The sequence below is a fragment of the Clupea harengus genome, chromosome 9 (assembly GCF_900700415.2).
Source record: "Clupea harengus chromosome 9, Ch_v2.0.2, whole genome shotgun sequence".
Lineage (NCBI taxonomy): Eukaryota > Metazoa > Chordata > Actinopteri > Clupeiformes > Clupeidae > Clupea > Clupea harengus.
In genome coordinates, this window is record NC_045160.1 from 19,080,373 (window position 1) to 19,100,022 (window position 19,650).

General features: G+C 45.7%; 2 protein-coding genes across 3 annotated transcripts; one reads left to right on the forward strand and one right to left on the reverse strand.

The window, feature by feature from the left end:
- Window positions 1-664: 664 nt before the first annotated feature.
- On the forward strand, window positions 665-7,353 carry spred3 (sprouty related EVH1 domain containing 3). The gene is made up of 6 exons (XM_031573746.2): window positions 665-2,064; window positions 4,029-4,194; window positions 4,412-4,580; window positions 4,842-4,903; window positions 5,600-5,764; window positions 5,948-7,353. The coding sequence occupies exons 1-6, from the start codon at window positions 2,054-2,056 to the stop codon at window positions 6,908-6,910; spliced, it is 1,536 nt and encodes a 511-aa protein (XP_031429606.1). The 5' UTR covers window positions 665-2,053; the 3' UTR covers window positions 6,911-7,353.
- Window positions 7,354-9,682: 2,329 nt separating this feature from the next.
- dhx34 (DEAH (Asp-Glu-Ala-His) box polypeptide 34) lies at window positions 9,683-19,277 on the reverse strand. 2 transcript variants are annotated; one of them, XM_031573745.2, is made up of 16 exons: window positions 18,025-19,277; window positions 17,598-17,909; window positions 17,129-17,383; window positions 16,487-16,589; window positions 16,007-16,224; window positions 15,668-15,842; window positions 15,021-15,214; window positions 14,710-14,811; window positions 13,985-14,245; window positions 13,687-13,860; window positions 12,905-13,010; window positions 12,695-12,801; window positions 11,942-12,184; window positions 10,455-10,640; window positions 10,222-10,369; window positions 9,683-10,044 (listed from the first exon to the last, which is right to left on the reverse strand). In XM_031573745.2, exons 1-16 carry the CDS (start codon window positions 18,715-18,717, stop codon window positions 9,902-9,904), a joined length of 3,420 nt encoding a protein of 1,139 aa, XP_031429605.1. In that variant the 5' UTR covers window positions 18,718-19,277; the 3' UTR covers window positions 9,683-9,901. The 2 variants fall into 2 exon arrangements, with proteins under 2 accessions (XP_031429605.1, XP_012688217.1); XM_012832763.3 differs by having other exon boundaries at window positions 9,683-10,041; window positions 18,025-19,275.
- Between the last annotated feature and the right edge of the window lie 373 nt (window positions 19,278-19,650).

The window sequence follows — 19,650 nt, forward strand, 5'->3', positions numbered from 1 at the left end:
GATTGATTGATGTTGTTTGTTTTAGGCTATTATATTCAAGCCATGTAATATTTGTAATCAAATTAAACCTAGCCTTGTCCTGCCACTAGGCCAAACTCTTCCTAAAACTACATGGGTAAAGTAGGCTAAATCGGGGTTGGTGTTGTTTTTTGGCCAACTTAATGAGCCTACGATCAAATGCCAATGTAGCCTAGCAAATGGTAACGTCAATCATCTACTAATGCTTCGCATTATGTCGCCTACAAAAGACAAAGGTGTAATCGTGTTAGATTGGGGTAGCCTACAGAAAGGCCTACAAAAATGTAAAATAGCCTAGTCTTTGAGTAGACTACTCGGGAAAATGATAGGCGATAATATTAGTCCTAATCATAAAGCACAAACGACGGCTGCGGCTAATGATTTAGAAACTAACCAGTGTCAACATGCAACAATAATTGTTTTAATATTTAATATACGAGTAAAATAACTACGCTACAGTTTTGGATTGGCCTACCTCACAGACTTATCACAACGACTTTGATCCGGTAAATGTTAAGTAGGCCTAGGTTTGCTAGCAAAGATTACAAAGCGCTCTGGAATCTTGCTTGATAGTTAGCCTAGCTAAAATATTATAGGCAACGTTATTGTTCAACGAAAGAAAAATCGAATCAAAATAGCTACAGGTCTTTCAACATTCTTTCTGTATGGATGTGTGCTTATACATAGGCATGGCATAGTCTTATATTCTAACCTGTCGAAGACATTCAGTGCACATAGAATACAACGCTGAGAAGTTAGCCTACTTAACCACAGTGCTGTTGATATAACATACATTTCACCAAAACAAAGGGTTGCACATTAATGTTAAGTTGGCTATATAGGCCTGTGTAGCCTACTTTAGTGTCTTTAAATTAACATTGCCAGTTTTTCAGAGGAGTCGGCCTATATTACCTCGTTTAACGTCTTAAAACTTAACGTCAGTTTACTTTCAAGACTTCCTTAATGAAATAAACCTAGTTGCTGTTTAAAAAAATCGCTGTTTCAGAATTAACAAGTTAACCATATTTTCCATTTTAAAATTTGTCTTAAGCAGCACCTTCGGTTAATTGGTCAAAGTTACGCAGACCTAACCTTTTCAACACTAGGCGTGTTTCACTCAGCGCTGTGAACATGAATGAGTTTTGAATGAATGGACACAAGGCACAAGCTAGTAAAAAATGTTATCATGGCTCCCCTTCCTGTGAATGAGTGACACGAAGGAACTGTCCATAGTGCTGAAACGGAAATCTCTCGTTTTCCTCAATAGCCTTAGACATAGCCTACAACATACCAATGATTAATCTTTATAGTTTACGACAGTGTATACGTTAAGCTACCTCGTTGTTTTAAAAATATGATTGTGTAGTAGTTTATATGTCGCTGAACGTGCCGCTTTCTATCATCACTGTAGGTTGTCTCCTATCTCGTAAACGTGACATTGGAGTTTACCGCTGCGAGTAATTAACCATCAGGTCATATGCATTCATCATATACTAAAATGTTTGTAGCCTACACTGTAGCCATGGCTATAGGCTATGTCTCGAAATCTGCCTGTAGCGTTACTGTTTCCCGCAATATCGCACGTTTGGGTCAGTGGCTTTGATGTAATAAAATAACTTATTATTTGAACGTCTTGTAAAAATTTAGATTCTCGACTTGCCTTGAGTGCCAACCCTGTGGAGTCTATGTTGTGAGAGACTGTGTGAGGCGGTTTAACGGTATCTAGTCAGAAAGGAAGGCGGCAGGTAGACTATGAGGACAAGAAACAGGGAGGGAGTAATTGAGAGAGGGTGAGGGAGGGTGAGGGAGGGAGGATGCTGCCGCTGCCAGCGGAAAATGGCTGCTGCAACCTCGAGCCCATCCTGATACACCAAAACGACATAAAGGTGGAAAGTAAAAAGAGACGAACATGAGAGCAGCCAGAGGGACTGACAGACAACGGGAGTGAGGGAAAGGAGTCGAGTGTGAGCCGAGAGGGGGAATTAAAAAAGGAGACCGGGGGGCACAAGCTCGAAGCAACGGGCAACACCAAGTCATGGAGGGCGAGTAAGTCTTCACATTTTTTATTTGCCAAAGCACAAAATTGAACACAGAGACATGCAGTGAAAATAGACTAACAGTCCTCTGGTCCTTTGTAATGACTGAAAACCTGACATAGGATCAACCACAATTCTTATGTTAATAAATATTATTACGTAGGCTTGTATCGGCAGTATACACCCTGTTCTCCATACATCCGCGCAAATGTGTGATAAATACGTACTTATACGGTTCGAGTTCTAAATGACAACTAGATAGTGAAGCTGTAAAAAAGATCTTCTTTACCACTTCAAAGACAAACAGAGGGATAGTTTGTGTTTTGGCCATAATACGCAATGGGAATTGGCACATAGCAGTCAGGAGGAGGTGTGAAGACTTCTCCTCTTAATCATTAAATACATCCGTGAATCTACAAATGTGTTGAAGAAATGGACAAAAATATGGCGAGTTTTCTACCCACGTCGCAGGAAGGCGAACCGTCGCTGAAAGGTGTAGCGAGCGGGTGATAGTGTTATGATTTTTATCAACGCGCCTCGGCTTTCATTATGATTTTTAAAGCCAAACTTTATGAATGAAATGTGATTTTTCCTCTCTCACCCGCTTCTCAACCCCCTCCTCTTTCTTTTTCTCATGTCGCCCCCACCCCCCAACTCTCGCTTCCTCCATGTCCCCTCTCACCCACTCATTTCTTCTTTATAGTCGATGGTAGTTGATTTCCGTGTTACAGCACATCCGATTGAATCAGCCTGTTTTATTGTATTTCATTCATAAAATAAGAGGTGTTGGATTGTGTGTATCTCTCTCTCTCTCTTTCTCTCTCTCTCTCTCACACACACACACACACACACACACACACACAGGAAGGGAAAGAGGGAGTGTGTGTGTGTGTGTGTACGTGCGCGCGCCCGCGCGCAGAACTGGCGATAGGTGGAGAGAAGATAACGCAATGTCTTACAATTGTTGAAACAATATTGTTATTGGTATTAAATAAAACTGGTTTAGAAATGGCCATGAGCACGAAATAGCTTTCGGTAAGCTCTATGTAGGGAAAATAACCCACCGACATAAAGCTTTAGTAGTGAGATCCACCAGGCCTCGTATGGCGATGGGCGCGTTCATTGATACATCTCTGTGAGAAATGCTCTCATTCTTTCTTCCACCTTCCTCCCGGTCATTCGCTCTAGAGGCAATCGCCGTTTCTCTCCCCTCCCTAGTCATTTCCATTCGCTTGTTACTAATGCAGTGTTGACACAAAATAACGTTATTTTTGACATATTTCAGTTCTACGATGCACCCTTATGAGGTTTGGCGTTTTCATTTGTGTAGTGTAGTTGAATGATCATCGCCGCGATTTATTTTTGTCGCTGTGTTTTAAATGAGATCAGATTTACCTTGACCACGTGATCGTCCATTAAAAAATTACTCTCCTCTCCCTCATTGAAATGAATGTGTCACCACTGATTGTGTTTTTCCCTGACAGAATAATTCATACGAATGCGATCCAATTACACAGGCTGATGTTGCTCATTTGTGCGGCTTAACAGGATAATGTCACTGTTAAGATGCAGATCATATGTCTCTTATGTCTCTCGAAATAGCAATCATATGGTACCACTGCCACCTATCACCATTTTGATAAGGAATATCAACATGTGAATATGTGGACTGTATATTTGGACTTCACTGAGCTTTTCACAATCATTGTCTTGTATTGTTTTATTTAGCATTAGTTGGGATAACAGTTTCCTTGCAGCAGAGCTTTCTCAGAGCATGAAGCATTTCTCTGTCATGGCTGCATCTCAGATGGTTTTCTACCAGCATGCAGTGGTGGCCAGAGGAAAGTTACCATTCTGTTTCGTGACAAATCCCATTCACAGGAATAGTGAAAGGAATAGTAAGCTGTTTTGGCCTCTGCTGGTGTTACAGTGTTTAGCCAGCTACTGCACTCACTCCTCTTACTTCCCTAACAGTGTGCGTGTTCGTGCAGTGGTCATGACACGAGATGACTCTAGCGGCGGGTGGGTGCCCCTTGGAGGTGGTGGCCTTAGTCATGTGATCATCTGTAAAGGGCGGAGTCCTGATGGACGGGGGCGGAGAGAGTACATCATACATGGAGAACGGCTGCGCGATCGAGCAGTGAGTGTGTGCGTGTGTGTTAAGGCCTGTCCTCTGATTATGATGCTGTTTTGTTTTTTTCTTGTCCTCTTTCCCCCCAAAAAATATCTGTGCACACCACAGGAACACCCATCCTTCTATAACCCAGTGTGTGTGTTTTGCGGGAGGTTTCTGGCCTGTCCAGATGCCTTCGTTTGTAATGTTTCGGTAACCTTCTTCCCCTTCCACATCTGTGCAGCCTGTGCTGGAGTGTGCTGTGCAGAGGGGCCTAGTGTACAACAAGGTGAACCCCATTTTCCATCACTGGCGGGTGGAAGACAGGAAGTTTGGTCTTACTTTCCAGAGTCCTGCTGAAGCCATCTCCTTTGAGCGGGGCCTTCAAAGTGTCCTTGACAAACTGGAGAGAGGTACAGACGGACAGATAGTCTTCCATTAGCAGTGACAAATAAACATGAGTCGGAAAGACGTGTATTTATGGTGCCATATGGTGGCTCGTCAAAGCTGCATTATTAAGGGGCCTATTGGGAACTGTATATGCTCTATGCAGCTATATAGTATAGTGCCTGTTATGTGAAAGATTTACTTACACAAATCACATGATTTTTACACCATTTGGTAGATTTTTATTAAATCTTCTTTTTAATCCTCCCTTTTCTTGTTTTTCGCAGGATCAGACTCTCCCTCTTCCTCGACTCCAGAGGAGGGTGACACAGAGGATGACGGTCAAGCAGTGAGTACCTTTTTGACTGTGTCTCGGGCCATTTTGATTTCAGATGTCATCAAAAATGTCATTTAGAAACAGATGATTATGTTAAACCAACATCCTTGCAATGGGTGCAGTACAGAATTCCAACCTGTAGTGTGTCCTGCAATATTGCACTTTGAAATGTTCTTTGAAACAGTATTAGCTGTCATTTGGGTTAGAAGGTGAAGTTGGCTGAGTTACAGTTTGTTTTCAGTTCAGTTTGTCTCATAAAAGCAGTTGTTCAGTTTGTCTCATACAGGTTGTGATCAAGTTAGCTGACTTTCAGTCAATCCTCTGTGTGACATATCTCAGGGTCCGTTCTACTCTGGAAATATCTAGCACTCAGACTTTGACTGTACTTTTCCCCCTTTTTTGAGGGCACTCTAAACCCTCAGATTGACTGGAGGGGGGTCAAGTCTACAAAGTAGCTCACTTAAGTGAGTCCTGTATACAGACATGAATATCTGTGAGTCAATGACCTCTTCTACTTGAGATACATTGAAAGTCAGCAAGATGGAGGGGAAGTCGGAGAAGACTGAAGTGGATTAGAACCTCTGTCTCATGCAGGCAATGATATTGTATGGAAGTGTATGAATACAATGATTTGCAGTGTGTGTCAGTCTCATATGCGGTGTGGCTATGAGGAAGTGTATGAGTGTGATGACTTGCAGTCTGTGTCAGTCTCATACAGGCAGTGAGTCGTCCTCTAACAGCAGGAAGGAGATGCTGCCCAAGCCCATCACCATAGTGACTAGCGAGTCGTCCTCTACATGCTTTGTGCGATCTGCCACAGAGGAGTTTGGCTTTGGAGCAGGGCATGCTGTCACCACACAAACCCCTGCCCAGGTAATTAATGAACAAACACACAATCAAAAACAAATTATTTACAATTAATTGGACTGCCATAGATACACTATTCTAAGGGAGTTAGATTAGTAATTCTTAGTAGATTACATCAGGCAGCATAAGCTGGAGCAGCATCAGAACGTAACCCTGCGTATGGTGGTTGCTTTATCTCCGTTCCTTTAGATCCACATGCGGCCGGCGCAGCAGCAGCTTTCCCAGGTGACAGCTGTGCTGAACCCCCCATCACCACCACCCCCTCCTCCAGCACCACCCACTCCTCCCCTAGCGCCTCCTCCCTCCTCCCCACTGTCACCACTCTCCCCTACCATCTCTCTCCTGGAGGAGGACCCCTGTAAGGACCTGTGGGGCTCACGTGGGTATGAGGATTACCGGCGGGCTGGGGCCACACGGACCAAAGTGGGTGGTCTCACGGGAGGTGTGGTTGTAGGGGGCGGACCAGAGAAGGAGGTGTGCGTGGTGCGCTTTGAGAAGGATCTGGCCGGCGTGGGTACGGCCGGCTGCGAGGTCACCATCGCCCTGGACCCCAAAGGCCACTTGTCCTCGCCCACCTGCGCACCCATGCCCAACGCCATGTCAGGAATGTCTCCGACGGGGGGGTCGCCCAAGGAGACGGGCAAGGGCTCGACCTCGCCGTGCTGCATCCACACCTCGTTGGCCACGCCCCGCTCTCGGACTCGTAGGAGAGGAGGGGGAGGGAGCAGCGTGGCCGGAGGGGACGCCATCTCACCCGACGAAGACAGCCCCTGCCCCCAGGGCTTGTCCTCGTGCTCGTCGCGTTGTGTGTACTGCCGCTCGGTCTTCAGCGCCTCCGAGAACGGACCGGGCCGTTGCCGCGACGCCCCCGACCCGGCGCTGCACTGTTTGCGGCAGTGGACGTGTGTGTGGTGTGCCGAGAGCCTGCTCTACCACTGCATGTCGGACTCGGAGGGGGAGTTCTGGGAGCCGTGCTCATGCGAGGACTCGCCGGTTGGTAGTCCGCACCCGCTCTGCTGCGCCCGCTGGCTGGCGCTGCTGGCGCTCTCGCTTTTCGTGCCCTGCATGTGCTGCTATCTCCCGCTCCGTGCCTGCTTGCGCTGCGGGGAGAGGTGCGGCTGCTGCGGTGGGAAGCACAAGGCGGTGCGGTGAGGCTGGGGGCCCGGGAGGGTGGCGGGGCGAGCGGTGGCAGGGGCGGGGGCCTGAGAGGGAGAGATGGACGTCCGGGGAGATCGGAGGATGTGCGTTTTTTTCGGAGGGATCCAGAGCTGCGGAGGGCCGAGGGATGAGAAGGGCGAACATAGGGAACTGTGAGAAACATGAGTCCTTCCCTGCTGGAGTGCCAGACCTCGTTCCATACACCTTAATGGTAATACTCTCCCACATCTCCACCTCATGGCTTCGTGCTGCATTCCATTGTTAACTCTATATGTGCCCGTAGGGCACTAGCCTGCCTATAGATGTGGGCTGTTGAGTTCTACTATCCCAGATGCCTCTCTGAGCTAACTGATAATTGGCTGGGTTGAATGGTTACTTTGGGAGTAGAGGGAGAGTTGTAGAGGAAGTGGTAATGATGTGTAAACTGTTTCAGTCATGAAGTTTGTTTCTCATTTCTTTCATCTCAGGATGAAAACACAAAAAACAAATGTTTATTAGTAGTCTTACCGGTTTATGGGTATATTTTCTTTGACGTTTGTGATCTTGACAGATTACCCTTCCCTACTCACACACACAGAAAAAACACTGGGGAATGATTTCTGACTTGATTATATTTATTTGGTTTGAAATTATTTATTTTATTAATTATTATGACAAACACAATCCCCTTTACCTCTTATTTACTAAGTTTTACCTCATGTTTGAAAGTGGGTTATATGGAGGGGTGGAGGAGTGGCACTTCTGGTAGCAGAACAGAAAAGTCAGGAGTGGTTTTCTGTGCAGTGGCCTGGCCTTCTGTGCGGTCTTTGGACTAGCTCTGTGGTACTGAGTAAGAACACGGCACAGAGGGGGACACGTGTACTATTTATATGTGTTGATAACATGGTTACAAAAACATGCACTGGGTGGATGGGAAAATACCACAACACACTACTGCTCCCTTATAGGAAAAAAAAAGACTCATTCAGAAATACCCCCTACACTCAGTGTCCTACAGTCAACATGTATGAAGGGTACGGCTGGAGTGCAATGAACAATATAGTGATGTGTCGTTTGTAAACAGACTGATAACAGGAAGCTGCCAGGGCCCACAAACCTCAAAGCTGGACACAGAGAGACAGAACAGGGTCAGTACATTTGATGTGTCACTCAGAACTTTTTTCTCTGGGATTGATTAAGAAAGAACCGTCCTTGTGGTGTTTTAACTCAGTCCACACCACCTGTGAGTCAGAGTGTTAAACTGAGGTGGCTTCAAATTCTCATCCAGCCCTCACTGAGTGGAACTGTTCAGTGATACCAGTCTGTGAAAATGATGAGGATCTCAGCAGGACATGATTATCATTTTGAAGTTACATTGCTTTAAATATAATTTCTCAAAGCTGCTATGTAACCTTTTAACCTATCCTACAGCTCATAACCTTTAGTTGATTATTTGGAATGAAAAGACTACTGCTAGTATTGTTGGAATAGGTGATTCATTTGGGAACAAGGCTACGATCGCAAGAAATTAACACCTTTACCACTGGGATGTATTTGAACGCGACACAGACCCCTGCACTAAGACAGTGTTCAAGTCATGCACTGTGTCCAAGGTGACACAATTGTATTAGTCAAACGATGTACATCACTTTATATTAGAGTGATTGTGTTTTAGACCAGAGTGACAGGTTGCAGCGCCAGTCAGCGCGCAGATTTAAGCTGTGTCAGACTGAACTTGCTGTACACCACCTTCCTCCAATGTTGGACCAAGAGGATCATGACTGACACAGCAGTGCAATACACTGTCTCACAGTGCTGCCATATCTCTGATAATCACACCCAGACACACACACACACACACACACACAGAATAAACACACAGTGTACAGTTAGTGCACACTATGAAACACAAAAAGAGGGAAAATCAGAACCTTGCTGAGATCATTCTAGAAGGCCCCATCCTTACATCTTAAATAAATGTGCCTTTTGATTTAATTAATCAATAATCATTTTCAAGTAAGTACGTACGTAAGTACTCTTTTATTTGAGTAATTTATTTCTGCTAATGTGCATATTTTAATATGTATTTCTGAGTTGACAGTAATTAATGAAAAATATTACCTGTTTATTTATTTATGGAGATATTTATTCTGATTCTTTATTATTTTTGGAAACGGGTTTTTATTTTCTGTGCTGTCTTACTTCTCTGACTTTGTGCCAATGTGCTGCTTTGAGGTGTTACATATCGTGGGTTTGTATCATTAATTAAACCCTCACTCTATATTTTATTGAAATGTTTGCTCTCTGAATATTGTGTGCATGGTTTTACTTCTAAGAGGTTAACAAGAGTAATCTCTATGGTATACACCCCGTGGTCTGTTAAATTCATCAACACACATGCAAGCGGCCATTTCTCTGCACAAGTAGCAAAAACTAAAGCAATACGCTCCATTCACTAACCTTTCACTTCACCTGGAGGCTTTGGCCTGAAATTTTCTTTAACCGGCTAAAACGGTGCGTATATAAGCATATCTCATTATATGAGGTCTTCCTGTTTTAGTGGACCTTAAGGCCTTACCCTCTCAAGCGCCTGTGGATGACTCCATGCACTACATACCTGCCGTGATAATGTGTCTGTCCACTAGGTGGTGACAGTGGGCTCTTCTAGAGTAGGGCTAAAAATTATCAATGAAAGTAATGACTTAAAACAAGCTCACATATTATGCAGCATGGCAAGGTGTTATAATAACACATAATCATATAATGAAACTCTCAGATGAAATCATCTCATAAAAACATACATTCTTACATTTATTAAAGACAACATCATATGGGACTTATGACAAGGGGAAGTGGTTCCCATTTTCATCTTCATCCAGTGGTTCTGCTTCAATCATACAAACAGGAGTGACAGGGACTTGTGCATGTTCTGAACCACATCTCCTGGTGAATCTGTGGAGACCCCAGGCCTGGGCCCACAATGGCAGCTTCTGGCAGCAGTATTTCTTAGCTTGCCACTGTGTGCTGCCTCTTGTGTTTGAGAATCTCGGTGGAAGTGAGGGTCAGGTCCTTGTTGCAGATGTCACAGTGGTAGAGGCGAGTCAGGGAGGAGGATGAAGGCTTTACAGCCTTCTCACTTTCACACTCTGCTGGGAAGAGAGAGATTGGCTTGAGAATCATGCCTGGACCAGTAAGACAGCACATCTGTCATCCACACTTGAGTTTATTCATTTGACCCACAGCATTAAGTTACTGTTCATTCATTTCATGTTATGTATTTCTGTACTAATGTCGAGGTGGAAACACACCCACACCTACACACTCACCCTCAGCCTCCTGTGCAGCTATCTCCTCTGGGGGCTTGCAGGCGGCCTGGTGCTGCATGCGTTCCAGGGGCGTGAAGGGCATGTAGAGGGCGCAGAACGGGCAGGTCCAAAACGTGCGCAGACACTCACTGTACAGGTCGGTGGGGTCCTGCCGACAGCACAGAAAAGGCAACGTTACACGTGTCCGGTGTTCATGTTGGCAACCAATCGGAAGAAAAGAAGGAAACCCTTACACTGAGGCAGTTGTAGGTGAAGTAGCTGCTGACTCGAAGTCCTCCCTTGATGGGGTCGGGCTTGGGTTCCACCCCACGGAAGACGGAGCGGAGAGCCAGGGCGTCTGAAGGATCTGGGTCTCGCTGGGGCCCCACGTACAGATTCTGGGCCTGGAGACCCGTGAGGCGGCGCACGCTGTAGTTGACCTGCAGGAAGACAATAATGGGCTTAGTGTTCTCGGCGGTCTTTGAGATACAAAGGTTGGCGGAGAAGAATGGACGGTGCCCCAATACCATCATGACTGTATATACTATTTGAAGAGATGCAGTGAGAAGAGAAGAGATCTCAGACACAGCTAGCACAGACTCTGAAGAAACTCCCAACTGACAAAACCAGAGGGTGTGTTTCAGGTAATGGCAGTTTGTGGTATTGGTGGCGTATGCAACTAAGGAGGGGAGGAGAACAAACTGCTATTCATGGGCGTCCATTTACATTTTTCTTCCATGGTAGATTAAAAGAGCCCATCAACAACCCTTTCACGAAACCGAATCGCGGACTGCATCTTTAATTCACACCTTCTTTTTACATTTTAAATTTCAATGTGACACGTTAAGTACGCCCATGCCGTCTTGATCCAAACTCTCAAGGCAAACTTGCTAAATCAGACGCCTCCACTGTCTTGGACCAACCCTGTCACTGATGCAGCAGAAAGTGTATGGTCAATTATACACACAAAGGCTGACACACTGAGTGCCCGACCTTAACCAAAATGAACATTAAAGTGGCATTATGCAGTAATTGTACTTCAGGATTAGGGTTAGGATATGCAGTTTTACCTTAAAATAACAGCTTAAAAAAAATTGGGGCGCTACAATGACTTTTAATATGGAGAATCGCTTCCGTGCCGTTGCCATACCAGGGTCTTGCTTTGTCTTGTGTTGCACTTGCTTGATGTTTGACTGTGTTTGACAGTTTTTGACTAACTAGTTTGTCATAGTGTCAAAGTAAGCACATTTCAAGAGGTTTCGCTAGTTTTAGCCGCTAGCATCTCGTTAGTAATTAGCAATTCTTCCGTTATGCTGCTTTAAAGATGAAGGAGATAAATCATTGGAGAAAATTCTAGAGCAAAGTTTCACGAAACGTTGGGTGAGCAACATAAAGACTAAGTCCTGATAGACACTGGCCAACTGTTTTAGATTAATTACATTTCATGTTGCACCAAAACACCCAGGACTGCCACTGTTTCGGCTTCAAGCCTAGTTGGTCTTCCTCCAAATGATAGGACCTCAATGACATTTAGTTGCCACAGATGATTCACAAAAGTAGTAAAAAAAGTATTCTGAAGGTATAGATTTAAAATGTGTACACTATAGTTGTGCTAACAAAAAAGACCAGGCTGTTGGTGTAAAGCTATTTTGAAAGGCCCTTGCTCAACAAGTTACCTCTGGTAGTTTGTGGTGATAAAATGGGTTTACAGTGTTTAAAAAAAAAACCATGGGTTTATCACCTCGGTGTACAGCAAGAAGCGCACCAGCCGATCACTCAGTCGTTCCAGGTCCCGGCCAGAGGGCCTGTGCTTGCTGAGCTGAGCCTGTAGCAGGCGCTCCCACTCGGCACGCAGCTCTAGCGCAGAGGAGATGACGCCCAGGGTCCTCTCACCGTCACTCAGACAAAGCTCCAGCCAGCCGTCTGCCACCAAGCGCGTGCAGTTGCCGTTACTGTCCAGACAGTTTGCGACCAACAGTAGAGCCTGGCAAAGGCAAAGAAAATTAATGTTTTAAAATAACTGAAACCTGTTGACATAGCAGGACATTCAGTTGAACCTGCAGCGAGTGGACTCAGAGTAGTATGATCTATGGTGGTGTGGTGTGGTGTGGTGTGGTGTGGTCTGGTGTGGTGTGGTGTGGTGTGGTGTGGTGTGGTGTGGTCAGTGTGGTCAGTGTGGTGTGGTGTGGTGTGGTGTGGTGTGGTGTGGTGTGGTGTGGCCAGTGTGGTGTGGTGTGGTGTGGTGTGGTCTGGTGTGGTGTGGTCTGGTGTGGTGTGGTGTGGTCAGTGTGGTCTGGTGTGGTGAGGTCGGTGTGGTGTGGTGTGGTCCTGTGTGGTCAGTGTGGTGTGGTGTGGTCTGGTGTGGTGTGGTCAGTGTGGTGTGGTCAGTGTGGTGTGGTGTGGTCAGTGTGGTCTGGTGTGGTGGGGTGTGGTGTGGTGGGGTGTGGTGGGGTGTGGTCTGGTGTGGTGTGGTGTGGTGGGGTGTGTGTCATACCTGCAGGGCTGGAACTCTCACACAGTTGGACACATATGGCTTGTTGGTCTCCAGCAATGTGACGAACGCCAGGAGCTGGTGTCTACTGCTCTGGCCTTTATCTGCCCCTGCCAGGAGAGTGGCACAGTGGTGAAGACGCACACAGTAGACGTGTATGAGATCTGTAATATCCATGTGGATGTGAGAGGGGGTTTTGAGGGTCTTATTTACCAGGCTGGCTCCCCTCCTGGTCAGGAACATGTAGAACCTCTGGGTCACTGGCAAAAACACTGGTGGGATGGATCACCACACCCTGCTTATTCCGTGTGTGAAAGATCTGCAACACACCAATTGAAACATCTAGCATAGGCCGAGAACCGTTCTAGAACATTACATGTTACACTAATCATTAGCCCTCTGTACTTAGACACATGTAGTGAAACATTTCACACCATGTTCTTAATAACACACACTTTCAAACTGAAAGCTGTATCTATCTGCATCTATTTGCAATTGTGTAAATTATTTTACTGAGCTGAGCACACAATTAGACTTTTTCAAATCGGAATTTCATGATTTTATATTATTCCAATGTGACCAAGAAAACGTATCAGTCACTTTGTGTGGGCAATTGTTCAAAAACTGAAACTACAAGTTTAAAATGTATGTATAAACTATAGGTTTAAATAGAAAAAATAATACTGATCCAAGACATGACCGAATACACAGTAGTAGATCTGGCAGTCCTAGAAAATGTTCTTAAAGGGTTTACTTTAAAGCACTACAATTACAACAAGAAAAATATAAAATACAGCCACATGGATTTCTTACACATTGCTTTTAAATGAGCTAGTTTAGGAATTGGTTAGGATTAAATTGATTTAGGAATTAGTTAGGAAATGGGCAGTTAACAATATATGCAAAGTTATTTTTGAGGTTGGTAACAAAGCTCTGATTTAATGTGTAACTGTATCCATGGACTAAGAAATGTGTGGCAGTGTGACTGGACAGACCTGCTCGGAGTCCTTCCGGGTGGCGTTGTGCTCGTCGGGCAGAGACAGCTGTGGGTAGAGCCCGCGGCACAGCACCAGCTTCAGCAGGGCCTGTTGGCGTGATGGGAGGTCCTGACTGGCACTGGCCACCTCCTGGAGCTGGTCAACGTTGTGACGCAGCTTAAATTTCACCTCCTAAAGAATAAGTGTGTGAGTGTGAGTCCATCTGCAGCAGAAAAGCTGAGCGCAGAAACACCATTGCTCTATTGCTGTCCTGACTGCAGGCATTTCATCTGTGCATCCATGCCTAAACTCACACCTGTATGTCCACACTTTGTCCATCTGCCTTCTTATCTTTTCCTTTCTTTCCTGACGTCTCGTCGTCTGAGCCGGACGTGTCCTCCGTCCCCTCCTCCAGGCGTAGCACCTTGCGGCGGCTGCCCTCCTGCAGGTCGTGCTCACGCTTGATCTGGTGCAACTGGTGCCGCTCCGTCAGTCTTTCCCGCCGGCGCTTGCGTTCCTCAGGGGTCACAACGCCAGTGCCCTGCTCCTCCAGCAGGCCATGGCTCTTCAGCAGCTCCTGTAGTCAAAACACACACACACACACACACACACACACACACACACACGCTCGGATTACGTACATGTTGTCAATAGAAATAGGCACACACAGGCACACACACACACACACACACACACACACACACACACACACACGCACGGATTACGTACATGTTGTCAATGGCAATAGGTGCACACACACACACACACACACACACACACACACGCACGGATTACGTACATGTTGTCAATGGAAATAAGCACATACACACACACACACACAATGTACAGATAGTCTATATAACTATACTTGCAATGATATGTATTTAATACTTCTAACAGCAACCCAAGACATAGCACTTTGTTCTTCAGATATAAGTAAATAGATGGGCAAAAAATAATAGAGTACACAATCCTATCCCATTTTAGTTTAACAGGTAAACGGCCCATGGCCACACACACTACACAAAAGGTGTGCCATACCTTAAACTGTCTGCGGAGGTTGACCATCTCATACAGCCTCTGCTCTTCCAGCCCACGCCTCCTACACCACTTTCTGGACCCACCGCCTCGCTCCCCCTTCACCTGGGGAAACCACGGTCAGGTTAGACAAACGAAAGGGAGTGCTACATTTACGAGACCTTAATGTTACCCTGGATTGCAAAATGGAATCCTGACTGTCTTTCAGCCGTAACGCAGGGAGGGACTCAATGATGTCTTCAATAAAAATGTGAAAAGAACAACGTTAGCGAGCTAACTAATCAAACTAATTGTTTTGAGTTGAGGTGACATACCTGCACCCAGGCGTTGAAGGTGTTGAGGAGGGTGAAGGGGTCTCCTTGGTTGCTGTGGAGGGGCTGGCGTGCTGTGGCACAGTCTGGGTTGTGCTGGGCACTTCGCAAAAATGGAGACTGAACGGTAAGAGCTGCTGCGACCGTCAACACCGGCTCCACCAGATTAAACAGGGACCCCAACACCAGCATTTTTCCTGAGTTCACAAACAAACACACACACAAAATTCGGCTAAGTTATTTCATCAACATGCTTAACTGCCAAGTGTGATGTCCAACATGCATATAATTAGTAAGGGTTAAGGCCAGAGAGCGGTCTGAAAGGAAGTTTAATTAGCACTTGGCCATCTGGTTTTAGCTTTGCCAACTTCTGCCAGAATAAATCATATCAGCCAAACCAGTTACGCCTCTTTGGAATTTTACTGAATGACATCTAGTTCAGTATCTAGTGTGTAGAATATTCACAGTGGAGCCAGTTTCCAAACTTCACAACCTTCAAACTTTGAAATGAACACCATTCGGGTTTCAACTAATCAGACTGAAGCAGTCAATTTATGACGTTGTGCTAGCTGACATTGTGAGTCTATGGTGAATGGCAGCTAAGTGTTGTGATGCAGGGCAAGGATGCCAACTGTGACGTCTCTCCTCACCGATGACCACGTCCACAGGCAGCGAGGCCAGCAGCCTCCCTATGGTGGTGAGCTCTCCTGAGGCATCCAGAGCCCCTTGATCTCTCAGGTACGTTAACGCCGTCTGGATACTTGAAGCCGATGGGGGGTCAATAAAGGAAAAGGAACAAGGGTCTCCCAGGTCCATACTCTTCATCTTCTCATATAGAAAAACAAGAACAAACAATAAATAGCTGATACAAACACAAGTGATTGACCAAAGCTATACTACCCCCCTATACACTTATTTCAATTCTCTTCTGATATGTGTTTGAGATCTCAGAGGTTTCGGTTGATCACACTACAGGAAATGTTATGTACCTGAAGCACCAGGGAGTCCAGCGCCACCCTGTGAATCTCCGGGACCGGATAGGGAGCGAACGCATCATAATCAGACTCGGCATATAAGCGGTAGCAGACCCCCGGCCCGGTGCGGCCCGCTCGACCTTTCCTCTGCTCAGAGCTGGCCCTGCTGATCCAGAACTCCTGCAGGCGCTGCATCTTCGCCTTCGGGTCGAAACTCATCTCCTTCACCTTACCTGAGAGGGGGGCAAGGGTGGGAAGCATGTATTCAGCTACTGAAATTCACAAGCCTTTCATGTGGTCCAATCCTCATCATAGCCAGAGGCCTATATAACCGTTACATACAGGTTCTCCTGGCTCATACAAACAAGGACGCTGGTATCGTCTCAAATTCATGTGAGGGAAATAACCTAAAAATACTGCAGTACCCTACAGCCAATTCTCTCACACAAAGAATTTGTTAAACACATTCAACCCTCTTTCCACAAAGATACGCACCTGAATCCACTACAAAGCGTACGCCATCAATGGTCACCGAAGTCTCAGCTATGTTTGTCGAGATGATGCACTTCCTCACACCAGTGGGAGATATATCAAAAACCTACAAGTGGAATAACAGAAACTTCATGAGACGACAGGCCTTTCTAAAACCACCCCATACACCCTCTCCCTACCAACTTCCACTCCGTTTGCTCAGTCAGAAGGGGGGTCTGCCATATTAACTGACATCCAAAACCATTTAGCAAAGAGTGGAAGTGGGTTATAAAACCCTCCAACAGCGAGTCTGCATCGATTAAGGCATCACAAGCATGCGCAACAGCTTTTTTAAACTCTACCTGCCGGTTGTTTCTCTGGCTGCATGGCCGTGATTGTTAATTGAAGAGTAATTTAAGTAAACAGGAAAGAAATCCTGTACTTTCCAGGGTCTCCAAAATGTATATTTTACGGTGTTTTTAATATTTATTAAATTTGTTATTTCAAAGAAAATGACTCTGACCAGGTGTAAGTCAGCATTTAATAATTACTGATTATTCTATCTCCAAAACCCATACTGTAGCAGTTGCCTACCAAAGATTTCTGACTGTTTTATGTAATAATGACTTCCACTTGTTTGTTGACCAGTGTTAAGTTACTGAGCACCTTATCCTGCTGAGCCAGAGAGAGTGTGCTGTGGAGGGCGAGGACGATCCAGCGCTGAGTGTGTGTGGCATAGGCCTGGCAAGCCTCGAGCACAGTGGAGATCTCGGCCACACCGCTGAGGAACAGCAGCACGTCCCCCCTCTCCTCAGGCAGGTACCGCTGGTCGATCCCCTGGAGCACGCGGAGGTACGGCCGGGGGTCCAACTTCTCTAAGCGGGAGACCTGCTCCTCTGGAGGGATAGGCTGGTAGATCACCTGGGAAAAATACAAAAACATGACCTCAATGACTACCACTAATCAGCAATAGCACTACAGTGAAACTGACAACAATAATTATCCCACTGCAGAAACATACAAAGGCACAGCATGCAGGATGCGATCTCAAGATCCTAAAGTAAAAGGTATTATCCAGAAGCTTCCGGCATACTGCGGTCAGTTATGATTGATGGATGTATGACATTGTACATACCTGTATGGGAAAGAGCCTGCCTGGCACCTGCAACACAGGCGCGCCACGAAAGTACTCTGAAAAGAGCTTGATATTGATGGTGGCGGACATGAGCACCAATCGTAGGTCAGACCTCGAGCTAATGAGTGCCCGCAGGACCCCCAGCAGGAAGTCACAGTGCAGATGCCGCTCATGCACTTCATCCACTATCAGCACTTGGTACTGGTCTAGCAAAGAGTCCTTCTGAATCTGCCTCAGCAGCAACCCCTCGGTCAGAAACAGGAGCTTGGTGGCCAGTGTGCGCGTGGTCTCAAAGCGGATCTGGTACCCAACCTACAAGAAAAGATTTCCATGATGAGTTGTTCTGTGCAAAAAAACAACTGAATTAATGCTGTGCAACGTTTCAACATTTCAAAGTGTTCGGATTTGTTAAGAAACAAATTCATACCTTAGAGCCATACTGGTTCAGACTCTCAAAGCTGACCCGCTTGGCCAGGGAGATGCATGCAATACGACGTGGCTGTGTGCAGGCAATGTAATTGAATCCAGAAGCAAGCAGGTACTGAGGCACCTGGGTGGACTTTCCACAACCTGTGTCCCCTGCCACTACAACCACTGGGTTAGCCTTAACCAGCTCTACTATCCTGTCCCGGTAGACGAAAATAGGTAGGCTCCTCTGCTCCTGACGGAGTTTGGCCAGCTTGTTGAAGCCCTGCCTCTGGCAGAAGTCCAGGAAATGGAGTAGGGCCAAACGGCAGTCTGTGATCTCCTGCTTGCCTGGGCCTGAGGAAGTTTGTCGTTGTCGATGTCCACAACCCTGCATTTTATCCTCTACATCCTTGGTGTTCACTGATATGTTAATTCTATACCGAGCATCGTATTCCTTGGGCAGTCCCAAGTCTAAAGACCCACTCTTGCGGCTTTTGCTGCTATTTGGGTCTTCGTTTTTATTGTCTTTTGAACCTGACAACTCCTTCCTGGCTTTGAACCGCTGGAAACGCTCAAAGAAAGCCCAGAAATCCCTGTGATCTTGGCTTCCAGTTTGGATGTAGTCATGTTGGCGGAAAAATATTTCATCCAGTTGTGCGCGGCACCGGGGGCTGTCCCAGTCCCATCTCTCATCCCTCTTCTCCGATGCCATGTCATAGCACAAAAGACAATAACTGAATGGTTTTAACGAGCGCCGCAAGGATCTTTGGTCTGCCTGTTAACGTTAAGTCGTGAACATCATAATGAGTGGCAACACCATAATGGCACACTATTTACCTGATACATGCTGTATCTAACGTGGGACCATCGGGGAATCAGCAAGCTTTACTATTAAGCACCTACAAGAAGCATATTGCAGAGATTGAATAGATATTGTGACACGCGCGATACAGTTCACAAGATTACATAAAGTTATGTGAAAATGCACACAGGACAGGACCTCTTACAGCTAGCTCACTCAATCCTAACATTGCTGCAATGGCTACAAATAGCTAGCTAGCTCGTTGCCTTCTATTCTCACTAGCTTGTTGGCTTGCATTCATTGATAGTTACATTCCTCGATCTTATTGTACTTATTTAGCTACTGATTTCCCTACCGAGATCAGAAAATCCAGTGACTCTGTGTAGGCTATAATTACATTGTCCACAAACTTTTGAATTGAGTTACCCCAGTGCAATTCTTCTTCTCCTTTGATTTGTTTGTAAACCGAAACTTTGAAGTGTAGCTGCTGCCACCTACTGGACAGCGAATCCCATCGTTATCGTTAGCGAAAGAGTGATATCTTTACAAATATACCAGAAAAGTGGCCGAATTAAAACAAATAAAATAAATACATATATATCAGTAAAAAGACCTACACCTAATAGAAATATACTGTGGCAAGCTAGCATAGAAGAAGGCGACGTGAGGCAGAGATCCTAAACACACACACACACAGAGATAAGTCATAACCAAGGACATCTCTTACATAGCAATGACACTCACTGACACTGGACAGTTAAACTATCAAGGCATAAAACAGCATAAACATAGACGAGAGAGGCAGAGAGCGAGAAGATAGACGGATGCAAACAGAAAAACACA